This window comes from Echeneis naucrates, chromosome 1 (genome assembly GCF_900963305.1).
Source record: "Echeneis naucrates chromosome 1, fEcheNa1.1, whole genome shotgun sequence".
Classification (NCBI taxonomy): Eukaryota; Metazoa; Chordata; class Actinopteri; order Carangiformes; family Echeneidae; genus Echeneis; species Echeneis naucrates.
This window is the reverse complement of record NC_042511.1, coordinates 3934887-3956415: the sequence shown is the minus strand read 5'-3', so window position 1 is coordinate 3956415 and position 21529 is coordinate 3934887. Positions and strand designations below refer to the sequence as shown.

The following is a 21529-nucleotide window of genomic DNA, read 5'->3' as shown; positions in this document are numbered from 1 at the left end:
GCCAGGAACACGGCCAAAGGAGGTCCGACATTCATGCAACAGGCTCATTTTATTTTCTGTGTTTCCCAGGTGGAGCTGGAGATTGAGGCTCTGAAGAAGCAGCAGGCCTCTGCTGCTGACAGCAGCTCTTTGGCAACCAAAGAAGAGGTCAGCCTACTCAGGTAGTTAGCACACACCTCACATACTCACACACTTGCAAACACCACTAAGTCAAAACATGGCATATGAAAGATTCATGTCTATATGCGGGGCGGATTAACTCAAACCGACATCACGAGCTTGTCTGTGAGCAGCGCCACAGCTCTGGGGATTAACCCGTCGTGTTAACAATATATGGAGTGGCTATTTTGCATGGTAGATATTAATTACAAGTGAGTGAATATGTCTGCATCCATTTTTTTTTTTTTTTACTTTTTTCCAGACAGAAAATTGAGGATTTAGAAGCAGAGCGGCAGCGATTGGAGGAGCAAAACAACGTCTTGGAGATGAGACTGGAGAGACACAACCTTCAGGTAGGCACCGAAACTTTCCTCCAACAGTTTTCTGTGATGGATTTACTCGTCTGGCACATAGGAACCAATTTAATAACCCCAAGGGCAGGAGCCTAGCCCGCGTCACACTGCAGATTGATTCACAAAAATGCTGCCCCTATCTGACAGTTTTTCAAACACAATTGGACCCAGGTGTGATTCAGACACCATCCAATGGAAAAGTTGTACAACCTTTGGCGGATTTAAAATCCTCCTTTATTTGTTGAAAGGATTAAGATGGACAGAACAGTCAGGGAGAGAGAAGATGGGGGATCGTCAAAATAAATGTAGACCTTCCCTGGTGCCGGCTCTGTGTGTGCGCGTGTGCGTGCGTGCGTGTGCGTGCGTGCGTGTGCGTGCGTGCGTGCGTGCGTGCGTGTGTGCGTGTGCGTGTGTGTGTGTGTGTGTGTGTGTGTGTGTGTGTGTGTGTGTGTGTGTGTGTGTGTGTGTGTTTCATCTCAGTCAGGTCCTTTTAACTCCCCTGACTCATGCTGTGCCAAACTAAGTCTTCCAGGGCACTTTAATGAAACGTGTGTGGGCAAGCGTGTTGGTTCCATTTAGCTATGGGGTGAATGAAATCCATGTGCTCTCAAGCATGACCACCACTTTTAAGCCAATTGACAACCCAGTATGAGTAGGTGTGTGTCTGTGTCTGTGTGCGTGCATGCGGGTTTCAAGGTTGCACGGTCAATGGATCAGGTCAGTTCTTAGGAGTTAATTTTTATGACTCCTCCATGGTCTAATACACACCAAGAGACCTTTACATCAGGCTGGGTGCGGAGATGACTGACTGAACGGAGAAGTATTTGTGAGGGGAAATGAATGGCTGAGTGAATGGGCTGGAGGGACTCGAGACTTGAATGTCTGAATAAATTGACAGCAGGATTTTCATTATATCAACTTTTACTTTAGATTACCGTCGTAGAACCCATAATTTCCAGCCCGTCTTTATGTTTAGATCAAACTGACTAGTGTGACTGTCAGCCCCTCAGATTACCAGTGTAATGAAAACGAGCTTTCTGTAGAGTGGAGCACAATCATGCCCACCGACCATCTGTCAGGAGGCGTTCAAGGGAAATTCATATTTTCACACCAGATGTATTTATAACTGACTTCTACATACTCTTATAGTATCTTAACATGTCTTATGATGTTGTCAACACAGTAATGCCTTACTTAGTTTTGATTCTGACAGTGATTAGTATCTTGCTAACTGGTTTAGTGGTGGAAAGTAGCTATCTGCCTCACAAATCCAGGTCTACCACATTTTTTAAAATTACTTTATCATTTAATGATCAAAATAATTTTATTCCCTTTTCCCCCTGAATTCCATTTTCTTCTAAACATTCATTCTTAGTGATGATAAACACAAACACAGCGGTTGACTGTGTTTATCTTTTTCACAATTTTTGTTGTTCACCACAGTAATTATGGAGCCTGTTCAAATTGGGTATAGGTACAGCCAGTTGTCATTTGGCGACAGAAAGATGCAAAACAAAACCTGAAATGAATATTTTATAAAGTAAAAATGGCAACAAGGTAGATTTGAACTCAGTTTACTGGGTGATTTTATTTTTAATTGAAATTTTGACAGTGAGAATATTTGCTCCAAGGCCTTTGACAAGGCCCATCTCCAAGAACTTGTAGAGTTCAATGAAGTCTTAATATTAAGATAAGAATAATAATGCCTTTCTTTTGAGATGTGACATAATCACCATGTCTTCAAAGAACATAATTGAATGGACGCTGTTCTGAAGTTGGCGAATAAAATGATGGAATCAGCCAACTCCTGTCAATCTAATCAATACCCTACTACTACAACCTCCCTGCTGTTTTTTTTTATGCATCGCAGACCATAATAGCTACTTAATAGCTTGTTGCCATGTCAATGTCTAGACAGAGAGATTTGTTCTAGTTGCAAGAAGTTGTCTGTCTTCCTATTGTCTGTGTGCCTACATGGATAAGCATTGTATAACGTGGCCATAGCAACATTATAGTTAAATATTGCTTTCAGGCCTAGTGCTATTGATATTTTATCCTGAGTATGTCGGGCTTCTAATCCTAAGTAAGGGTTTTTTTTTTTTTTTTTTTTTTAATACAGTGTTTCTGTAGGTCTTGAGCTGCAGTAGAGATGTTTTTAAGGGTTTGTGTGTTTGTGGAAGACTTATACAGTTCAGTCAGCAATATATATATGTGCCTCTCCAGCATTGGGACGTTTAATGTAAACCCCATACTGAGTTTCAGGCTTTAGGGAATTATGGAAAATGTTGAGAGTAAAGGTATCCTGCACTCTTTTTAGATATTTTGCCTTTCACAATGTTCAGCAGATGTATGGATGAGGTTATTGACCAGAGGTTGACAACCAAGCCCAAAAAAAGCAACAATACAACAATGTCTTCTGACCTTCACATTTCCCATGATTCCCAATTTCCTTGGGTGAACCTTGTCTATCCTTAGACTTGACTGCTACAAATGAATACACTAATTCATTCATTCATCTTTAATCACTTATTCGTTTCCGGTTCACGGGGGGTGCTGGAGCTAATCCCAGCTCACCCTGGCCGGGGCGCAGGGCCAACACAGAGACAAACAACCACTCACACTCAGGCCTACGGACAATTTAGAGTCACCAGTTAATCCAAACATAATGAAATAAAATTTTTATTTTTTATTTCAAACCCAAAATGTGTAAACCTTAATCGGCTCTTTGTCAAATCAAAAAAGTCGAGAGAAACTCAGGTTGATTCTGGTTGATATTTGCTGAAGGATGGCAGCAGCAGTTGAAGGCAAAAAAGTCAGACTCTCCCACCAGGTTTGATTTAAACATGCTGTTCATACTTTTAAATTTGCTTGAACATCTGAGAAACCTTCCCTTTATCAACATGAAGCTTGTGCTCCATCTTTGTTGCTGTATGCTATTGACTGAGCTGCAGGCTGTGTCTCTTCCCATTACAACCAATGTCTGACATGTAGGGAGCTATGTTCATTGGTAGGAAGGAAAAAAAAAAAATCATGGCATTTCTGTATAAAATTGATGTCAGCTTTCCGACTTTTGAGCAGGAGAGATGATGGCCACACGACTTCGTTTTTTATCCTGTAAATCCGCTAAATGTTTCAGTATGTCAGAGAAGAGTGCCTCTTCTCCGTTCAGAGTGCTCAGTGCAAGATGCAATTTGAGAGAGAAATGTCAGTAATGGCAGTTAGGGTGAATCACATTTGATTGAACATAAAGTATTTTTAGCTTCTTCCAAAGGAGAGATTCTAGCTTATTTTTCTTGTTTTTCCAGACAAAACTTGGAAAATTGTGAAATCTCTATTTAAATTTTAGAATTATAATTTTTACAGTCATGAGCTGTACATAGTATAAACATAAATTCCTTGTGTTATAAATTGAGCTATACATTTCAGACTTGTAGTCTTGTAGTCGACCAACTTTGACAAGCTCACAGGGAGCCCAATTACTACGAAGAAAAGCAAAGAGAGGTCACCACAATTCAGGTGAGATGGTTCGAGCTGACAGATATGTCTGATGATGAAGAGGGCGAGAGATTAAGGGGATCGTCAGCATTGCTGTTGTCTCTTGTGTTGAAAAGGTGTAACTAAGATGAAAGCAGCACACTGAGGAACTCGCTGTTCCATGAAAGATGCTGCCGCAATGAAAACCTTTGTCTTTATGCTCTCCGGGTTCAACCCTCACCCTTTTATGGTAAAGCTCTGCATCTCTCCCAGCTGGCCCTGTTCCTCAGTTGGCATTCAAGCAGGATGAAGTCATTGTAGCAGTTCAGCCAAATTAACATTTTAGCAGACCCTTTAGCTTTAGCAATCGCTCTGTGAGCCCTCACATACCAATCCAATGGAAGACGTGAGCATGAGGCTGCTCAGCAAAGATATGCAGTAAGACATCGTTATCATTGACCTCAATTGTGGTGACATGTTAGTCATAACTGTCCATGCAGATCGCCTGTTTGCTGAGTCTGATTGTGACCTCATAGTGTTTTGCTTTGTATACACGTGCTCAAATCATGATGGCCTGTGGATCTTGATGTCTTCTTACTGTACTTCAGGAAAAGAAACTTATTTAGGCTTCAATGCACATGCTCTTTGTAGGCGTATCTATGTTTAAATTTTTCTTAAAGGATACCAGGTATTTGTATGCTGAAAACTTTCAGTGCTCTCCTCCTCACTGAACCTGCCTGGGCCGTGTAAGTGAATGACTCTTATCATATTGTACTCATGCAGGAAAATAAAAACACTGGTATGCAACTGCCCAGAGTCCACGGTTGCCTTACTGACAAGGATACAGTGTAGCTCAGCAGCTATTCATCACCCCCAGCCAATTGCACAAAAAGCCTCTGTCTACTTGTTGAAAACATTTTCTGAGACACATCTCGTTGCTTTCACCTAGTGGTTATCAGGCCTGCTTGATGGACTTCTGCCATACAGAAGGCAGTGGTCTTACTATGATAGACAAAATATGAGGACAAAGACGTTGCTTTCACAACAGTAATGTCAACTACAAAATTTGTTCAAATCACTATACAGCCCCAAAATAAAAAAAATTACATGAAGGATTGGCATGTTCATATTTGACGGAATTCCAAAGGTCAGTATTATTTTGTTTTTGATGCTCGAAAAGGAAGCAACCAAAGGCTAATTTGAAAAGGGACCTCTAAGGTGAAGGGACTGGGTCATTTAAACTGCTCACCGCCAGTGACATCTCTCTACATTGTTATGAATAAAGAAAAACAAATGGCTACATTTTAGTGTTAAAGAGTGTAACTCAATATACTCTAGATATTTTATTGTCCTTGCTGCCAGAGAAATTCCAATGGAAACTGACACCAATGGTTTTGCATCACCCTGATTAACCAAGACAGTCTTTTTTTAAAAGATCTGTTGTTTTTTTTTTTTAATTTATTTATTTTTTGTTTTTTTTCCTCTCACCCCCCACTATAATTTGTGCTGCACTAATGAAATGTTTTTCACTCCCACTGTGTCGAGCAATGTCCTAGACCACAGCGATGACTATCAAAATCTGAATGGCCTTGATGTGCCATGTTGTTGTAATTTCAGTGAAGCAATCCTTTAAATGCATCTGTTATTAATTCTTTTTTCTTTTTACCTCGCTTCAGGACAGATCCTGCAATTTGTGGAGGAGAAGGGCTAAATAAAGCCAGCCAAGAAATGGTCTGTGGTTGATAACATGCTTCAGTAAAAGAGGTTTCTCTTCAGTGTCTCCGTTCAGCCTCCCTTTATTGGTTCATGTGATTTTAAGGGTGTGCGCATGTCCGTTCTTTCTTTCTTTTTTTTTTTTTTTTTTTTTTTTTTTTGGGAGGGGGGGCGCTTTGTTATCTTTTGATAGTGGCCCTCTGCTCTTGCACTCATGCACATTCGCTCACCAATGGTGTGTCACCTGTTCCATCAGTGACTCATGCGTCCCCTGTGGTCAGTGCTGTGTTGAGTATATAAATGGATGTTTCAGAGCAATTTGTTCAGCTGTGTTAAAAACAGACATTGTTCCCTGGACTTAAACCCCCGCCCCTCCCGTTTTATACTGTCTCTCTATCTCTCTCTGCCCTTCTACCCTCTCTCTCTCTCTTTCTTGTGCTCTTGATCTCCTGCTCGGTTGCTCTCATTCTCTGCCTCCTGCTCTTTTTTTTTTTTTTTTTTTTTAACAGTCTGCTCTCTGGTATTAGATGTGTTGTTATTGTTGTTCTATGAATAAGAGATGTAGCCTTAGGCTCTTAGAATGGCACTTCACCTTGCTGCACTGTAAATACTGTGTCGAATAGTAGGCTGTATATATGCATGTGCAACACACACACAAAAAAAATAGGCCAGCAAAAATATAGTTATAAAGTAGTTTATTTCTCTGTTGTTGCGGCAGTGAACTAAATCCAAACTTGTAACCTTGTAGTGCACCAGCTTCTCTTCTAAAATGCAAATATGTATGTACAGGTAGTAAGTAAATATACCTCTCATCCATTTATAGAGGATCACACCACTTTGTGACACTTGTGATTCTGTGGTTTGTGTTTCAGTGGATAATGTTTATTCAGTTTATAATGATCAACATTTTGTCTGTTGTGCCACAGAACGTAAAAAAGAAGGTACATGTAAGGTGAAATAAATGGAGATGAGGTATAAGGTTTCTTTTATAACCAAATCAAATTTACTTTATTGTCTTACATGTACTATATATAAATGAACATTCATGAGCAGCAAACTGCAGCATTTTTGTTTTGAAGAAATCACTAATAGTTGATGGAAAAACTACAGTTCCTCTATTTACTGCTTGAATCTGACTCCCAAGTGAGTCAGTCCTTTTAGACTCGTATTTCACAGTGGCAATAAACATGTTTACGGTCGATTACAAAATACTGTTTTGGTCACTGCTGTTTTATTTGCCTTGCATGACCGCAGTGCAGAGGGTAAATTTTTTTTTATGTAACTCGCATGTTTATATTTTATTAGGGCTTCCAGTTCAGCATAACTGGGGTTTATGGCCTCTTTAAATAATAGGTGTGTATGTTTGCCACAAGATGGCATGCACCCAAGTCTTGGCTGCATAGTGCACCTCCTTCTTGTCTGCTTTAGGATTAGCTGGATTAGTGCCAAGATGCAGATGATGAAGCAGTTCACTCTGAGCTTCTAAATTTACATCCATCCATCATTAGATACAGCATGCCATTAACGCATGTTTGCATCATAAAGTTGATTCTGAATGTTTTTGTTCTCGGCTGTTGATATATAAACTGTAGGAACGACACTTAAACAACGAGCCAAGCCTTTGTAAACTGCATTTCTCAGTTTTTCTTTGATTGATGTGAGATTGGATTTTTCAAAAGATTGCTGTTGTTTCTGACCTCACATCTAATAGACTTGTGACAACAAGCATAACCAAAAATTTGAATCTCCAGCTCTGTCTGCCATTTTGACTAATACTAGGGTCACTGTTGTGTTTGTGTGTTTCTGCTGTACAGCTCTGCCTCCCTACTCCTCATCCACCTACACTCAGAGAGAGAGAGAGAGAGAGAGAGAGAGAGAGAGTGTTCTTCTAGTCTGGAAATAGTGAAAATACATCAAAGACTCATGTCTTAATCAGAAACAGAGTCGGAGAGATAAAGTGTGCAAGATAAACTTTATGTAGCAGCAACAAATAGAAAACTTATTTTCCAAATTTCTCGGGCACAGATAACATCAGTACTTATCAATACTTCGGTCTTTAATCTTTTAGCACCGTAGCCAAATATTGGGCTTCCGTCACCATCATCCCGAATGTAGAAGATAATTTCCTTTCCATATTCTCATCTCAGTTCAAGTTATAAGGAGGCTTCAACCAATTCAAACAATATGATGCTACTCCTTATCTTGTTATGAAAAGGATGCACTTAATTACCAAAGAAAAAAATATTCCCTTTGTTAGAGAATTAGATCTTGTCAATTAGATCTCCGCCCCTTGGCTAAGTCCAGGCATCCAAAAAAATTAAATATCAGTTCTAAGGCTGAATCATGATAATTTTTGTAGCTTGACCCAATTTTAAGGAACTGCGTTTGAAGGAGTTTTCACAGTTTGACAGAATGTAGCTGTTGAAGCTGTTGGCTGCATTTTGAGGACCTTCCTCTGTTTTTTTTTTTTTTTTTGTTTTTTTTTTGTGTGTGTGTGTGTTGTGGGTTTACAGCTCTAATCTACATATGTCTCACACTATCTGGCTCTTGCTGTTTATCAAAACGCACACACAGGCACATACTTGAATAAATTCTCCATACAGATGTAGAACTTCAAAAGATGTACGCAGGAAGAAAATAAACCACAACTTCTGTTTGGCTGTGATGCGTGCACGGTCCAGTTTAAATGGTTTGATATAAATATACACATCCTCTGTTCCTCATTTTGGAAAGCTCAATCCGTCCTTTCCTTTTGAATTATACAAAGTGTTATTTATAAGCGTGTGAGGCTTTTTCCCCCTCCCCTCTACCCATGCTGCTTTGGGGTATATGGAATCTAATTTAGCCAGTAATCAAGAGCTTACATTGGTGTGTGCATTTGTGTGTGTGTGTGTGTTTGTATGTGCGTATGTCTTCTTATATTGGCATTAAGCAGAGATACACTCTTCTTATTTACCCAAACCTCACAGAGTCAGAAGAAAACAGAGGAAGAAATCATGTTTGCAGGCAACCTTATCAGTTTTGCTCTGGCATTATCTACCAATTCAAAGTTTTGTTGATGACATCTACCTGTATTTATTGCCTATTATAGCTTATGTAATTTTGCGTTGGTGTGCTTTAGAGGCGCTGCTGCAGTTAAATCACATTGAATTCTACTAAACTGTTATAATGACATTGCTAGAATGAAAGATTTGATAAATCTTTCTGCTTGCACCTCTTGTACTACTTAAGAGGGCACATGAGTTTAAGAAGAGTTTTGCAAAAACAAACCAATTGCCTGATATCTATTATGGCCTTATTTATCAGTTTTGTTCTACTTGACTTTGTAATTCCAGGCTTTTAGGAGATTAGCTAATGAATACAGGTTTCAAAAAACGTAGCAGAATTATATTAAATTACAAAGAGAATTTCCACTCATCACTCATACTGTGCCAAATCAAGAACAAAGAATAAAGCTCTCTTCACTGACCTATCAGATGTCCTTCATCTGCTTCATATGGTGTATCAGTGCTGACAGTGCACTGGGAAATAAAGCAGGTACACGGTCTGATGCTCATACCGTCATTGCATTCAACTCAAATCTGTACAATATTGTAAAAAGTTGAAAGTCAAGCCATTTGTTTGAATTCCAAGTTTTGTCTTGGTTCCCTATACTGTTTATTTTTATATTAAAAAAGCCAATTTTGTGTGCTTGGCTATCTTAACTCTACAGGGCTAAGTAAACACGGATGGAAACATGATTATTTATTATGCTCAAAGTCTTCAGCAGCGGTTAAATACACATAATGGAAAAAGAAATATGCCATTAAGTGATAAGCAGCATGGAATATTTAAAATGTGCATGTTTTCTTCAGTTACTGTGTTTGAAAGCAAGAATTAATTTCACAGAAAGTACTTTATACATCAGCCTCCTCTTCTCCCCAATTAGCACACATGCTAATGGTTCTCATAGAAAGCTACCTTGCTTTAAGTTCAGCATTTTCCTCCATTACCATGTTCCTTTGCCGCACACTTCACAGACGCGAATCATGGTTGGTTTCAGTTCATGTTGAGACGTGTCCTGTTTCATGTCTTGTGGCCCCGTAGAGATGATATTAAGGACTGTGAGTGATCTGTGAAAATGCTGTGGGGAGAAGCACAGAGAGAGACTCACTTTCCAGGATGCCAATACTTTATAGCCCCATGTTATTTTTCATCCGGACTTAAACTCATTACAAGATGTGAGGACTCTATAAAGTTAATGCCCCAAGGCCTGCATATATGCAGGCTTTGGGGCATCAAGCTAGCATGAGCTCCAACAATGAACCATTGAGCTGTTCTCACCACACCAACCAGGCCCTTCACCTCCACCATCATTCTGTTTCCCATTTCAGCTAATGCAGGAAATCAGAGCTTGATAGCCAGCGAGTCAGCAATACTGGCATCCTCAGGCAGCTATTTCTAGCTTGAAGCCTCAGAAGTAGTGCTGTGAATCTTCTACAGGGTCACAGCTTGCGCTTCTATTCCTGACTTTGGCCTTCTCTCATTAGGAGTTCAGTCAGTCTGGATCAAAGAAGCATCCACATTATAGCCGATGCGAGTAAAGATGCATCTCTGAATGAAAACTGAACTTGTGTTGTCACTCACAGTTGACACAATCAATTAATCAGTTAGTTGAATGGCAGAACATTAATCTTTATTTTTTCTTTTATCATATATTCAAGCCCAAATAAAATATGATAGATCATATATTTTAACTGCTCTCTAATTCCAGCTTTTCCAATGCTTTTCTTTGGTTTATATCATCGTAAAAATTGAATTTTGTTTCACTTGTTTTGAATCGTTTTTGGTATAGTTCCCAGAATTTTATACCCTGCTATGAAAGAATAAACACAATTTTGTTGTGAAGTTTAATGACTTTAGAATTGGCATTTGGACAAGAAGATTGTACTCATTCCACACAAGAACTACACATGAATGGATATATGAACTTTGTCCTAATGTCTCATTTTATCACAGGGAGACTTTGATCCACTGAAAACCAGAGTTCTTCACCTCAAAATGAACCCCACCAGCGTTGCCAAGCAGGAGCGCCAGCAGGAAGTGGATGCTCTTCGGGAGGAAGTGACAAATCTCAGGGAGCTTATGCGCTCACTGCAAGATGGAGGCGGTCTCGTCAGCTCTCAAGATGACTCCAGTTTGCACAGATCCAGTCTCGGCCTCAGTTTGCCACCGTCAAAGGAGGTGTTAGGTAAGGTCCACAACACAGATGCAAAGAGATTAAATAAATAAATAAAATTATTAATTGAGGTTTGTTGTAGCCTAAAAATAACTGAAACTGGGCAGTTGCATCGACTTTCCCCATTGGCCATCATGTTTCTATCCTTTTTTTTTTTTTTTTTTTTTTTAGATTTTTGTATTTCACAGAGCTGAACGTGGGAGTGGTAACAGAGTTTAGCTGTGGGACACAGTGCACACTGTAAAATCCGTTTTGGCATTCAGTTTGATACAGTTAGGTAAATTGTCTGCATTATGTATGGACACAACTTTGATCACTCTTTCCTTCACTTCTTTCAAATACTGTATTCAGGCACGTTTCTTTAACATACAGTGGCAAGTGAAGTCAACGTTAATTTGTCATGAAGAGTCACAAATGTGGACACCCTGTGTCCCTCAGCTAATGTCACACAAGCAGTTAAAATAGTTTGTGTCTTTCTTGAACCAACCCACTAACCAACCACAGTGCTGGTAGAAAAACTAAGTGAACCCTTGAGTTTAAAAATGTTTTGGCACGGATAACCTTATGTAAACTAGCTACTGTCTGCTGTTAAGAACTACACGATAATCAGGAGGAATCTTGGACAATGCTTCCTGAAGAACTTGGCCATCTTCCCAGGGCAGGCGGTGCGAGCTGCACTCTTCAGGGGTTGCCACAGGATTAGGTCTGAGCTCTGAATGGGCCACCCCAACAGGTGGATTTTCCCTGTTTGAAGTCATTCTGTGGTAGTGACTTTGATGTTTTTGGTCACTGACTGGCTTACCTCCTACCTCCAAATTTATGCTGAGCGCCTTTGTTCAATTATTAAATGTTCTGCCTTGTGCTTTTGGAGCCATCTTACCTCTAGGGAGAGTATCTATAGAACCAAATCATCATCCAGAGACAGTCTGTCTAACTCTGGATTTGTGAGTATTTAAACTCCTTAAAATTATGGTGTGACCTTTTCTGCTATATTTATGCTTCTTATTAATGGTAAATGTTATATACTAAAGTAGTTCTAATCCACAACTCCTCATCACTAGAAAGAGGAAAGGGCAAGAGGAATAATTTGTGTTGTTATTTAAATCAGCTCATGTTTGGTCTTGGATGAAGATGTGGCCATATTTTTCTGCAAAAATGGAGACGGAGGTTGTTCCTGAAGGTTTACTTACTTTTCCTTGCCACTGTCGCTCTAATCCCCATGAAAGATTTAATGACTTCTGTCATATTTATTCCTACAAAAGCAGTAACCTGTCCCCCAACCTAATGTATAAAAATGAAAGGAAAGACACTGTTAACCTAATCCTTAGTAGAAGTAGGTAGAAAGTGGCTTCATTTATATAAAAGGCCTTTGAGGTCTTTGTGCATTTTGGTGTGAGTATGTGACGGATCGAGGGAGGTAGTGTAGTTATGACAGGGTTAAATATTTAATTGGAGTTTAGGGCAGCTCAGCACTCAGTCTTTTGGCTAATTTGTCTTCTGAGGACTACAGTGTGATGCGCACTCTCTAGCTCTCAGTCATTCACTCCATCACCAACGCACTCGCTCATCTCTCTTGTCCTCGCACCTTTCATTTTCCTCTTTACACTTACCTTCACTCTCATCTTCCATCTGATATTTTCCGTTGTCATTAAATTTTGCCTGTTTTTTCCTTTACCCACTGGTCTTCCACACATCTTTTTTTTTTCCCCTGGATGAAATGATTTGAATTTCATCCAGGGGATACTCAATTTAAACTGCAGATGATGTAGACCTAATGTGTGGTATCTGCTGTTATCTTCAGACCAGGGTCAGTTCAGTGGGAGAGTATGAAAAGATGAGTAATTTTCATACATTAATAGATAAGGCTTGATGATATGACTTAAAATCAATAGCATGACTATTTAAATCTTTTACTTCTAATTACTTTGGAGCTACATGTCACTCCTTTTGTTTTTATCCCACCAGTCAGCTGCAGTTTTTACTCTTCCTATCCCATTACTGTAGACGTGATATCTCAGCAACACCATGTCAAAATTTTCCCGATTCACTTGTACTCAAAAAAAAAAAAAAAAAATTGGTTATATTTTGCTGCTAAAGGTCACGGTAACCTCACAAAACACATTTAAGGTAATTGCTTCAAATTTGGCACAAATGTTTACTTGGATTTAAGGACAAATTTATTATTATAACCTTTGCAAGGTTACACTAAACCCTCTTGGTGTTGTCTTTGGTTTTATAGCTGTGTAGGACCAAATTAGTTATAAAACCCACCGCCAGTGACCCTAACATGAGATTAATACAGACAGATGTTTAAAATAACCTTTTAAAAGTTATGTTAGAAAACTAGCTATGCACTTATAAAACTTCCATTTTTCTAAACTGTAGTTCATAAGGAGCTTTTTTAATTAAAGCTAAGCATTTTGAATAGTTAGGCAGCATTTTTTGCATCAGAAGTGAGAATTGCTGGTGGAGACCTTGAAGGTAATTTTTCTCTGCAGTTCGTGGGTTTTGTGTTTTTGTTTTTGTTTTTGTTTTTTTTTTTTCAAATGGGAATTAATACCATCATGATGGCACACACATTTAAAATGAAGTTGAGGCTCATTGTTGCACCGGATTGGAAATCCTCTATTATATTCATCAGGCATTTTCTTTTTTTAAATTCAATTAAACTGGCAAATTGAGCTTCGCATTATTCTAAGCTTTACACATGACTGCATTTTGTGAATGATTTTTTTTTTTTTTTGCGCCATCATCCTCGGGGCTACTTTGCAGTTGGAAATGTAAACATAATTGAACATATTCAGCTTCTGCACTTGCTTCACCTGTTGTTATCCTGCAGGAGGGCTTCATTTTAATCCTGTAAAACATTTTGCCAGGAGTCCACGATGTAGCAGAAAGCAAACACAACCACTCACAGATTACTCTCAGGAGACCATAATCCCTCAATCTACTTTCAGTATTTTTTTCATCTCAAGATAAGAGATTTTTCTTTCAAATGAGACATTTTTTTTATTATTCTCTTCAGTTCTTTATTTTTATTTAGTAGCTCTCACTGAAAAATAATTTCTTCTTTTTATCCTGTTTAATTAAGGAGACTTAAAAAAATCACATTTGTGTTTCATTTGTGGATCGATCACATTTTGTAAGCTTCTGTTGTTAAAGAAAAAAAAAATATATATATATATATTGCTGTTATTACTTTTGTTTATACTTATACTCAGAAGTTCTTCAAGTTGCAAAATTAGTTGGAGAAAAAGTATATAAATATGAAGCGCCGTCAGCGGGGGAATTTTACTGACAGCTTTCAGAAGACCATGTGCCCAGACCCACAGAGACCAATTAAGGGCAAAAGGCAGAAGCCATAAACTTTTTTTTCTCAAAACTTGACAGTTGCTTGAAAGAATTTCTAATTGAAGCACTTTTAATTTCCACACACATGAAGATTATGCGTATGTGAGGAAACAACATTCGATGTCCCTGGGTACGTCTCAGATTCTCCACATGCTACGGTAAATTTAAAAATTGCCTACTTCGTGCTGTCACTTGAGAATTAACAGCCATTTTGAGGGCAGTTTGATAGCTGTCATAGACTGACAGTTTTGTCACAATCTCGAGGTCCTGAAACAGTATTTATCAGCACTGACTGACATTTGAGAGGAGCGCGGTCACCCAGGAGACAGACAGGCTCACAGACAGACACTGACACACTCTTAAGTATATACTGTCTAGCCATCAGTTTGTTTAATGACAGATAAAAGTGTTGAAAGGCTAAGATGTATGAGGGAGAGTGATGTGTAGAAATAATTATCAGTCACAGAAGGCTAAGAAGTCGGCATATAAAAATGCACCACCGTCACTGTTAACTGCCCTTGCAAGTATATACAAGTGTGTGTTTCAAAGAGAGAGATTGAATTATGCACAGGTATAAATTTGAACAACTGAAATGCTTTTGACCTTGAAAAATATAAATCACTGAAACCTTGCTTTTCATTGCTGTTAAATAAGTATTTTATCAGCCTTGGTGATATTGTTTTTCTTTTGTTGTTGTAGTTTTTTGGGGGGGATTTTCAGGCCAGTGTACTGAAACAAGAAACGGTTACAGTAGGATAGGCCTTTTTTGTCATGTAAATAGGAGGAACAAGACTGATGACTATTGTTGATTAAGTAAAGAATACAACTTGCATGAATTTGCACTTTGTTACTCCGATGGTTTAAGTAGATCAATCTTTCCACCTTTTAGTGTTCTGCATATTTCTCAGAAAAGGCTGATAATGGATCTTCGGGTGCAGATAAAAGCTTCTAAGCCTTTTTCTCTTTTTGCTTAAAGTTAGTTTAATAAAGCTCTCTATCACCGTTGGTGCCTCCTGCTAAGTTTGCCTCTGAGACTTGGGTTCAATGTTTCAAAAGCATGTATGCCAATCCATTTAATGGCATTAAATGTGAGCAGTAACATCACAAAAAACAAAAAACACTCTTTGTTGCTGTTCTGTCCCCCCCCCCCCCCCGTTTTCTGAGGTTACATCACATTCATGCATAATTTCTCAGGTACACGTGCATGCATGTGTCTGACTTTGAAAATTTGCTCCAGTGATAACATTGTAAATAGTTCTATCCATAATGACTCATTTCAAACTAATTTCTCTGCCCTATAAAATCAAGCTTTCAAATTAAAGTGATTATTGCAAATTGATTTTCAACAAATTAAAGTCAAGCCCCATTCTGCTTCTCCCTTTTCTCCCAGCGAGGATCCATGGTTGACTGCGTTAGTCACCAATATACTCTGAACATTATAGTGTTTTGTAGACCCTGAGCAAGCAGATGGGGTGCTGCAGGCAGTGTATATTTAATATGGAGCCGTCCATCTATGCTGCATGAGCTCAGTGTGTTGAGCTTGTTCTCAGAGAGCTCCATGGAGAAGTGCAGCAGAATCTTGTTGGGAAATCCCTGAGCTACACGTGTAAAGAAAGAGTGGCTCAAAAAAACCCAACAACAGAAACTAAATGCACAGTTAATTTAGAAGGCTTTAAGATCCGTTGATGTTTCACATTTTGTCATCTTGCACCCCCATGCGAAAACATCGGCCTGATGGGCTTGTCTCCCTTTTGTGTGTGCGTTAGATTTACGTAAGCAGATGGAGAGCTCTGAGCTCAGGAACCAGAGGCTGAAGGAAGTGTTTCAGAAGAAAATCCAGGAGTTCCGCACAGTCTGCTACGTCCTGACGGGTTACCAGATGGACATCACTACGGAGAACCAGTACAGGCTCACCTCGGTGTATGCAGAGCACATGGATGACTCCTTACTTTTCAAGAAGGTACGTACACTTCATACGCATGACATGACAATCAAATATCACACTGTTAGTGGCGGCTTGTCCACCAATCAGATGCTTCATGGTTTGATTCCCAGCCTCTCCAGTCAGCATTTAAGCATTTTTTATGGGAAAGATACCTATATGGAAATTTAGGATATTTTTATTGTACTGATTTTTGTGTGTGTGTGTGAATGTGACTTTTAAGGTATAGCACTTGATTGGTCAATAGGACGAGGAAAGCAGTTTGTTAGTGCCGTACATTTATCTTCTGCGTACTGATATAACAAGACATAACAAGCCCAGAGAAATGTTGAATTGCAATACAGTGAAAAGCACACAGTGAAACCACAGTATAACATGACTGTTTAGGCTTTGCATATATCTCTAACCAGCTAGGTACTAAAATCAGATATCAGGTTGCAGGTAGCCATGAGCTGCTGGCAATGAGTGGTTCTCAAGGAAAATGTGATCACAAATGAAGAAGTTTGAAAGGAAAGGCTCTCAACATCAAAATCCCTACAGGCTGTAGCATCTGTGTGAGAGCGATATGTCTGAGTGTGTGCTTGTACAAAATGCTTCAGGAAGTGCAAATTTGACCTTCCAAGGTGCTTTTTCCCTCCCTCTTTTTACTGTATCCCTCCCACATCCGCGTTCACGCACCATTACACCACATTATAGCTTTGTGCCCAAACTCCAAGCTCCAAGCAGTAAGAGGAACACTAGGCCAACAGAGACTTTCCCCCCTGTTTGTATTGAATTTTTGGAGGAATGAGGGTGTGTATGTGTGTGTGAGTGAGAAAGAGAGTGATGACTCTGCAGTGTCACAGGGCTAGGCCGCATTAATCGATCACCATTCCCCAAACACTCATTCGGTGGGCTAAATAAAAACTGTATTTGTGTGTCCCTTAGCTGTTGAGGACATTTTCTTCTGAAGTAGCTTTGCGGTGAAAACTTGCTTGCATGCTTCTGAACTCTGTGTGCGTTTACCTCTTTGTCGGATTCCTCCTGCCTCCATCCTGTCCTACACCTTCATCTCTCCCTTTTTGTTCTGCCTCCATCCCCTCCCTCCTCTTTGATCTGAGTGTGTAGCAGTAGCTAATCACACTGTTGTTGTGGTGTCATGTTACAATAGGGGGCCTCTGGCTATAAAAGAGACCACAGAGAATCCATACTGGCGATGTAGACACCAACTTTATTATCTTGGCAGGCTAATTATTGTAGTCAAGTGGAAGACGATTGTGACTGTTCATTGCCCTGCTTAAGGACTCACTTGAATGCAGGTGTGAATATCATGAGAACCAGAAAGATTTGAATGAGTATGTGTGCATGTGCATGCTTTTTTTTTTTTTTTCTTTCATGTGTGTCCAATCTGCTCCATCGAACCCACCTGCGACCCTGCCAGAAGAGATAATTCACCGTCAATATTTATTAACCTCAGGCTGCGTCCATAGAACACACACACTCTTGTAGTACCCTCATAGTGCACACTGTCACACTCAAATGCACACATGCTCACTCCATTCGAACCATCTCTGTCACACCACACTTCACCACACAGCAAACTGCTCCCCCCTCCACACTGCACACTCATAGATTTACACACACACACAAACAGATGTAGACACCTCCAGTATTAGTATGCAGGGTGTTGTCTAGTGTCTGACTGTGTATCACACACATGCCTGGTGGCCTATGGGAGCAGGGAGGCCTGTACTACTAATACAATACCACTCTCGCACCACACACACACACACACACACACACACACACAGCTAAAGGAACACGTACACAACAATACAATATATACAACATGCAGCATGAGTGTAATCTGCACTATGAAAATATAAAGTGGACTAATTGTAGGATGAGGCAGGAGTAAGTGGAGAGAAAATGGGGGATTTTGGACAGGAAGCATAGAAGTCTTTACAAATAGGATTCTAATGTTATTCACCTCAGCAACAGGGTTGCCAGATAATCCTGCTAATATCCCCCTCTAGCAGAAGCACCCAAATCCCCCTCCTATGGTGTAAGCTGTTTAACCTGCAGCTGTCATGTTACCTCTCTCTCTCTCTCTCTCTCTCTCTCTCTCTCTGTCTCTCCAACTCTCTCTCCCTTCATGCGTTCATTATGTCACGCTCTCATTCAAATGATGTCATCACTTTTTTTCCCCGTAGCTTTAATTGAGGATTTTAAATGTTCGCAGTTGAATTGCTGTATGCAGATCCTTTTTTGTCCCATATTATTCTTTGAGAGTCTCAAAGAGGGTGAGAGCTTGACAAGATGATAGTGGCAAATACATCTGAAAGAAATGTATTGTTTAGTCAATCCTTGTCACTAACTTCGCTCAGATGTTGTTTAAACTATGTTTTGTGGAAAGCATCAGCCCGATCAACTGCTGCCATTTGAGATATTTAGGGAATATATATATTGATATATTTAGGGAAACGATAAAACAGAAGTTACTTGGCTATCAACTCATAAACTCACACATAAACTTGAGAGAAATTATGGTTTCAACTGTGCGTTTGAAGTAGAAAAACTTCTATTATTTATTATTGATCAACCTGCTAATAATTTATTCACTTATTAGACAGTGTTTTATTCTATAAAATGACAAAGATTGGTCTTAATTTCTTGATTTGTCCGAATTACAATTCAAAACCCAAGTAGTCATTGAATCTTCAAAATGAAGAAGTTTCAACCAAATCATGGTTTACTTTTATCTTTTAATACATTTAAGAGTTTTTTCCACATGAAAGTAACTAGACCTGTAACACATATATTGCTGAGTGTGCACTTACATTATCTTAAATGTTTATATAAATTCTCAAACCTAGCAGTGGTAATGGTGTGTTTCATTTATTCATTGTCACTAATGCTCTATCTCCTCTCTGCATGAGTCAGTATTGTGATTTCTTACCAGAGGTCGAAAATCCAGTTTTGTTTTTGTTTTTATCTACACAAATTTTTTTTTTTAATCACTTACATTTTAACCATATGTTCTTTTGCACATTGATCCTTGTCAAGTATGCATTTTAACCTGATGAAGGTCATTAGATATCTACATCTTGAATGAATTTTAAGCAGCTCGGTTCTTACTCCCCCCAGAGCGTACTGTTTCTGCTGAAAAGCCTCTGTGGATCACTTGTGTTTGTCACATGGCGTCAGCAGAACACTGACTTTAAGTGGAAAAATTGCTTTGCTTAGTGTTTTGACCTGTTGTAATCACTGGATCTGTTTGTTTTGGTGAGAAGACATCATAATTCAGATAATTCAGCTGCTGGTAGAACGGCAGAATATGTTCTGGCACTCTATGCAGTGCCAGAGCATATAGTGGATATCCTACATTGTTCAAAAACCATTTTGAATCCCAGCTTCAAGATGGATCTTTTTTGGGGAGTTGAGTATGATGCTTTGCCTTTCATTTGATGCTACCAGCACACTGTTGTGTTCAGTTGGAGATTTGTATTAATCAATCATTTGAGCTATCTCTTTATTTCCCTGTTCCTTTACTTCCAACTCCCAATCGAGCATGACTGCATCTGTGGTGAAATACAACACCAAACATACAAAATTAAACACAAAGTCCAATTGTATAAAATGGCAGAAGTAGTGAACATATTTTAAAGACTATCAGGTGGATTGCAATGGAATTCGTTAAATATCTTCATTCCGAAGGATGAATCCTTATAACGGGAACCAAACAAAGCCATCAAATAACATAGAGAAGTTCGATTCTCAACCAGATTGTGAGCATCAGTCAACATATTTTGGCAAACATACAAATTGTTTACATGCATGTTAACATTAACATTTGCAACAGTAATTATTTACCTATTTTATTGTTGCTTTAAGTTTCTTCTGAAAAATGAAGATCCTCATCTCTTCAATATTTATTATGAAGCTTGGAATTTTACATCAGTACACTTCAAATACAAAGGGAGTCTTATTATGTTGGCGCTTTTGATGTTTGTGTTTTTGATCAGTTTTACAGAATAAACTCAGAGGCTCAACTGTGGGTTTCTGTTAACAGTAAATCTTTGAGCTGTGGGAGATCAAAAGTTGTGCGTGTCAAACTCAACTCTTAGCTGTGTGCTTCTTTCATAGCGCCGCAAACAAGAACTTCTGCAATGCAAGAGCTACTCAATAGATTAATGCAATGTTATATTAAAAAACCTGTGATGAGAGAATTATTTTGAAAGATAAAATGCTCAGAAAATGATTTTGCTTATTAGCCTATGATCAGCATGTGCATCATTTATATTTTTAGCTCACCCCTAGGTGAGAGGGCTGATTAGCATCAGTGATTAGGTATTTATGAGGCTCTGCTAATCAGCAAGATAAACACCTTAGCTGTGTGTAGGCGACTAAATATCGGAACATTTCTCTTTCCAAAGTTTAAGGGGGTGGGGGGTATTAACACTAGCCCATTAAAGATTCAGATCAACAGAAAATCCCCCTAAAAAAGTCTGACAATGAAAAATAGTTAGATTTGTTTGCACACATCGTGATTTGATCACTGCAGATCCAAAAATGAAGTTGTTTATAATTCCCTTTGCACTTCTTTTATCTTATTTCATTATTAAGTACCACTGAAAAGGGTCAAGCAGCACCTCCAATATAACACAATTAATTTAGAATCACCATGTGTTTGAAATTGTGTTGGTGTTCAGATTTTGCTGAATAATTCTAGTTACAGTTCAGTTGTAAAAAGAAGAGAGGAAAATTGCTAACAAGATTCTTTTCTCAAGTATTCTCAGTGAATAGATCATTGCTGGGTTTACACCTCCACTATTGATTAGCTAATTAACAAATAAACAAATGACACAGCAGCTACTAAAAACTTCTAGATGTTACCTATTGACTCACTTCATTTTTTTCTCTTCTTCATTCACCCCTCATCTTTTTTCTCGTCCTCCTTCCTTCACTTTCTTGACAGCGGGTTCCCCCACCTTCTCCTCCTAATGAAAGGAGAAGATAGAATCTCAGGGCCAGCTCATTAAAACATACTCCCAATTAACTGTCAACTCTCACCAGAGAGCGATGGAAGGAACGGAAAGAATGTATGGAGGGATGGTAGAGGGGAGGCTTTAGAGAAGCGACGAAGTGGTGCCTTTTGAAAAAGCAAAAAATAATCTATGTCTCCGTGTGAGAGTGGGAGAAGGAAGAGGACAGTTAATAAAATACAGTTTATGAACACTGCCGAGTCTTAATGACCTGTCTCTGTTTTATCAGCCACTTGGGGATGATTAGCGTCACAAATGTGTGTTTGCCTGTCAGTGTGTGTGTATGTGTGTGTAA

At 39.0% G+C, this 21529-nt stretch overlaps 1 protein-coding gene across 4 annotated transcripts in view; it reads left to right on the top strand.

Annotated features, from left to right (window-relative positions):
- Positions 1–21529, top strand: part of mad1l1 (mitotic arrest deficient 1 like 1) — a 51177-nt gene that overhangs the window by 14582 nt on the left and 15066 nt on the right. For all 4 annotated transcript variants that reach the window (XM_029504333.1, XM_029504306.1, XM_029504316.1 and 1 more), the window contains 4 exons: positions 70–161; positions 422–512; positions 10698–10929; positions 16035–16228. In XM_029504333.1, the coding sequence (XP_029360193.1) occupies positions 70–161; positions 422–512; positions 10698–10929; positions 16035–16228 (609 nt within the window). The remainder of the gene's footprint in view (positions 1–69; positions 162–421; positions 513–10697; positions 10930–16034; positions 16229–21529) is intronic.